This window comes from Cibotium barometz, chromosome 4 (genome assembly GCF_041138505.1).
Source record: "Cibotium barometz isolate CiBa-2024 chromosome 4, ASM4113850v1, whole genome shotgun sequence".
NCBI lineage: Eukaryota > Viridiplantae > Streptophyta > Polypodiopsida > Cyatheales > Cibotiaceae > Cibotium > Cibotium barometz.
The window spans coordinates 24,183,202-24,188,231 of NC_141049.1; the positions used below are offsets into that span (position 1 = coordinate 24,183,202).

Here is a 5,030-nt window from a genome sequence, read left to right on the forward strand (position 1 = left end):
TTTTGTGTACGTGTAAGGTTTACATTTGTTCATTTCATTTTACAAGCCCAAATGCCACTTTGAAGGTGCAGTAACTGCAAACACCTTTAATTTTGAGTGAACCAAAAATACCTCTTGTGGATACCTTGGTTTCCTCTCCCATGAGAAGGCCCCTGTATGTCTTTCCTTTTACCAAGGCATGCTAATCCATTGAAGGATGATTTTTGATGAGTTGGTTCACCTTTCAACCTATTTTTTCACTCTTTACTCTTCTTTTTTTTTGAGGGAGGCTACTAAAAAAAGGTGGTTGTTTTTTAGCCTAAAAACAGGCATGATGCCTCTCAAAAAGCAATCAACTTTGGGAGGAGACATGGCATGAACATGTCACATGTATCACATATAGATAGTATACTTACATGACCATACACATGGATGAACATGCAAAACGTGGGTTCTTGTGAAAGTGATAACTTGGGTTGGGCGTTTCCAACCAGGGTTCAAACCTCAAAGGACATTAACTTTCTGACTACACAGACTTTGTGACATCTGACTTGAGTAGATCTGAATCAATGGAGGTGGTGATTGGGCTTTGTATTTGATAAATCGTTATGTACTTAATAATTTACTAACTGAATATATATAATATATGGTTAGTAAGAATGTAGTATATTAGGTGTTTGCATCTTGTCTGTGCTTTATCTAGGTTAATGCGTGGTGACGGTCTCTTGTGGGATTTTGTCTGATCAGCAATCTAGCACGAGATCGAAGGCAAGGTATTTCTTCTCATGAAAACTTGAGCCATTATTTTCTTCTTGAAGAGTCTTGCAGTAAATTGAAGTGCCTGTTTTGAAGAATAAGTAGGGCTACAAAGCAGGTCTGGATCTACCGATTTATCGAAGAGAAGTGGCTTGTTAGGTTTTCTTGCTAAACGGCTGGTAATGCCTTGCTAAAACAGCTGGTGGGTTATTAGGGTTTTGCCAAAGTAGCTGGTGGGTTGTTAGGGTTTTGCTGTTTAGCTGGTGGGTCTCGATAAACTGCTGTAGAGTTACTAGGGTTTTGCTATTAACAGCTGCTGTAGAGTTACTAGGGTTTAGGCCCATTGTTCCAAAATCACAGTGAAATTTTACCATTTTTCCTTCTAATTCCAGCCAAATTTTCAAAAAGTACAGCGAATTTCCACACCATCGTCGGCCAAATCTTTGTAAATGGCAAGCAAAGCTAATTTTCGAACTGCAGTAGCCCCACTTGTGTTGGGGTATGCTCTCTGTTCTAGCCTGCTTGCAGTCATCAACAAGTATGCCATCACAAAGTTTATGTACCCTGGCCTTCTCACTGCATTACAGTATGCCACCAGTGCTGTAGGAGTGTGGGTCCTTGGTCGACTAGGGTTTCTGCACCATGACCCCTTCACATGGCGCACTGCCAAAACGTTCTTGCCTGCTGCATCAGTATTTTACCTTGCCATCTTTACCAACACCAACCTCCTCAAGCATGCCAACGTTGACACCTTCATCATATTCCGATCCTCCACCCCGCTCCTTGTTGCCATTGCTGATACCGCATTCCGAAAACAGCCCTGGCCCTCAAAATACACTTTCTTGGCCCTCCTCCTGATTTTAGCTGGGGCAGTGGGCTATGTCATATCAGACTCAGCTTTCAGCCTTACCGCCTACTCATGGGCCCTGGCTTACCTCATCACCATCACTACTGAGATGGTATACATCAAACACATCGTCTCGAACATGGGGTTGAACACATGGGGCTTCGTTTTGTACAACAACTTCATTTCTCTATTGATATCCCCGGCATTCTGCATCCTTACAGGTGAGATCAACGAGGTTTTTGATGCTTTCAGTAAGCCCGGAAGCATGTTGAACTTTGAGACTGTCTTTCCAGTTACTCTATCCTGCATTTTTGGCCTGGCCATAAGCTTCTTTGGATTTGCTGCTCGAAAAGCTATTTCTGCGACTGCATTCACTGTGACCGGTGTTGTCAACAAGTTTCTCACTGTCATCATCAATGTGTTTATATGGGACAAGCATGCAAGTGCTATGGGGCTCTTTTATCTAATCGTCACTCTTATTGGAGGAGTTTTATACCAGCAATCAACCACAAAGGCGCCTGCTCCCCCTGCAGAAGCCAGTCTGAAAGAGGATGCTGAACTTGCCGAAAAAGATGCATCAAGAGGAGACACCTCACAAGTGGATAAAGAAAGTGACCTGGTATAAAGGACACCAAAGTGATATATGCCAGTGGATGGTCATGAGGTTTTCAATGTGAGTAACAAAGTGGACTTTTTCCTGAATCCCCATCTTTTTCTGTTTCAATGTTGCCAGTTTCACTGACTTACTGCAAGACAATACCAACTTTTGTTCGTCAAAAGTTTTTGGGTCAACTTTAGTCCATGGTAGTGGATCATTTTATTTCTTGTTGGTATCAGATTCTTGCCTTGCCTGTACTTGCTTGCAAGGCTAAAAGAATTTAATTCACATACTGCTATGAGCAGGTTTTTAAGAATGATTTTGCTCATAGATGATGATTAAATTATCATATGCGGCTATTTGTTTTTGTACTTATAGTATCGTTCTAGCATGCAGAAACCTGTTATCTTTAAAGTACATTTGTGCTTCTGGATAAGTTTAAGGAATTCATTAAATATTGAAACCCACCCTACAGGTGAGGTACTGAGTTTTGAACCACTACAGCTGGAAAAAAAGGTTGGGTTTAAGCAATAAGGAGCATTTTGGATGGGATGTGAGTGGGGATGTCACAGCATGTAGTCTATGTTATTCATGTTGAAGATTTGTAAGTGGACTCTCATGCTGTTATGATTGCACTTCTGATTTTGTTGAGTTTGGGAAGTAACCTGAACCTTCCACTGGTATGTTATATATGTCGGTTAATGGGATTGCTATTACAAATTTACAAAGTTGTCATGCAAATGGAATGACAAGAGGTAAGAGAAACAGGGTAGCTGTTGGCTTAAGTAGCAAACAGAGGATTGTCAGTGCTTGGATGGCAGTGGAAAGACCTGATTCATCAAGTGCATTATTTAAATTCTTTTTATGATGCTGATCATTTTTCACCACAAAGGTAGTGCATTCAGCTCCTTAAGCCAGCTGAATATTGCTTAGAGGGGGATTTATCATACTAAGATGGTGTTTTCTTTAGGGTGCAAAAGTAATACATGATTCTATCATGATAGCTTGTCAGTATGGTCAATCATGTCTGAAAGACAAGTTTTATTGGGCTGTTTTAGTTGTTGGATCTTCTTGTAATGTGTGTGTGTGTGTGTGTGTGTGTGTGCACGAGAGAGAGAGAGAGAGATTAACATCTACAAAAGGCCCAAAGGGTCAATGAGATCAATAGGCTATACAATACTGCCATGGGAAATACTAAGACATGGAAAGCAAAGAACTGAAGGAAAAAACAACTGCTGCCCATGCCTGTGGTATAAGCCCATGCCTGCCCATGCCTGTGGTATAAGCACATGGCTCAGGGGAAGCCTCACAAGGATCAGCTGTGAATGGTTATACCATCCTCGGCCAGTACAGGGCTGATGGCTGTCTGTGATGGGAGTCTGCCATGGCGTAGGAAAGCATCCTAGATGTGCATTCGGCAGGGGTGGAGATTTTATTAACGACTAGAGACTCAATGATCTACGAGGCCAGAAGTGTTGCTGAAGTTTCATGTGTAAACTGTGAAAAGTGACAAATGAAGAGAGAGAGGTTAAATATGTAGGGATGCTTATAGCCAACTCTTGCTCAGAAGTACAGCATGCCCTTTTGAGAGAGAGAGAGAGAGAGAGAGAGAGAGAGAGAGAGAGACCAACCTCATTTTATGGCTCACTATTTAGGCTTAATGAGGTGCATGGCATGACAAACGTTCCTTAGTGGGCCTATGTATGAGGTACAAGGGATTTGAAGCTTTAGAAATCATGTGCTTAAAACAAAAAATTTCACTGGAAACTTGACATATATGTCATAGAATTGAGAGAGACGAAATTTTGTGGTAACTCTTTCTTGAAGCTTGCACAGCATGGTGAAGTAGATTGTCTTATTGCTTCAAAGTGAAGTCTTGCAGAAGTGGTTACCCGAATGTCAGGCTTCATGTGCATCAAACCGTCTTACATGCCAATCAAGAGAATATGGTTGAAAAAAGAACTGAAGGCACTGCAAGAAAGGGGCTCTCATCATGTGTTTTTACAACAACTCATTTTTAATCCCTCAAAAGTTTTCAAGTGTGAAAAATGGAAGGGACCACATGCAGAGTCTTTAAGCTGATAATATCGCTTGTGGGTGGGTGCATGTTAAGATGGACCATGTTTGCATGTTAAGATGGATCACTGTTTATGCTGGTTTGTAATGCTTTATAAGCATACTTCAAGCATACATGCAAAAGCACTCTTTTACTTTTCAAGAGAATATTATTATTCCAATTTCATAAAGTTGGTGGAGACTTGTGTTGCCACTTCAAAATCATGAATACATCCCTATCACTTAAACAAAACAACACAACATTTGCATCATCCACTTGCATATCAACAGAGGCTTTCTTCCCTTCCACTAAGCTCCGCACCGTGATACGAGAGTAGCAAGAAGATGCCTAGAGCAGCAGCAACAAGAGGGAAAGAGACTAAAAGCACCGCTACCTTAGCCCAATGATAGATAAGCTCTCTCCATGTTTATGCCTCTTCTTCTTCTTTTTCTATCTATGTGTGTGTCTATGCCTCTTCTCCTCCTCCTATTTATGTGTGTCTAGGGCCTCTTTTTATTTGCATTTTTTGCGTGTTTCTATTTGAACACTATTGTAGCTCACAAATATTTGTTATTGCGCATGTGTGTCTTGGGCCTCTTCTTCTTCTTTGCATTTTTTGTGTTACACTATTGTTGCTAGCAAATATCTGTTATTGAAAATGTTCTTATTGAACTTGTTATTAAAACATGATAATTTATGGTGATTTTGCAATGCATTTGAATTTTCACTTCTTTGATTGTGTGGGTGATTGTGCATACACCTCTATCTCTCTGAATTTTGATTTATTAGACATG

General features: G+C 40.7%; 1 protein-coding gene across 1 annotated transcript; it reads left to right on the top strand.

The window, feature by feature from the left end:
* The first annotated feature begins 333 nt into the window (after positions 1-333).
* GONST4 (golgi nucleotide sugar transporter 4) lies at positions 334-2,493 on the top strand. Its single transcript, XM_086787000.1, has 2 exons — positions 334-752; positions 1,128-2,493. Exon 2 carries the CDS (start codon positions 1,185-1,187, stop codon positions 2,205-2,207), a length of 1,023 nt encoding a protein of 340 aa, XP_086643126.1. The 5' UTR covers positions 334-752; positions 1,128-1,184; the 3' UTR covers positions 2,208-2,493.
* The last annotated feature ends 2,537 nt before the right edge of the window (positions 2,494-5,030 follow it).

Bases quoted from the DNA above. Each gene is read 5' to 3' on its own strand.
- GONST4 (XM_086787000.1), top strand. From the start codon at position 1,185: ATGGCAAGCAAAGCTAATTTTCGAACTGCAGTAGCCCCACTTGTGTTG.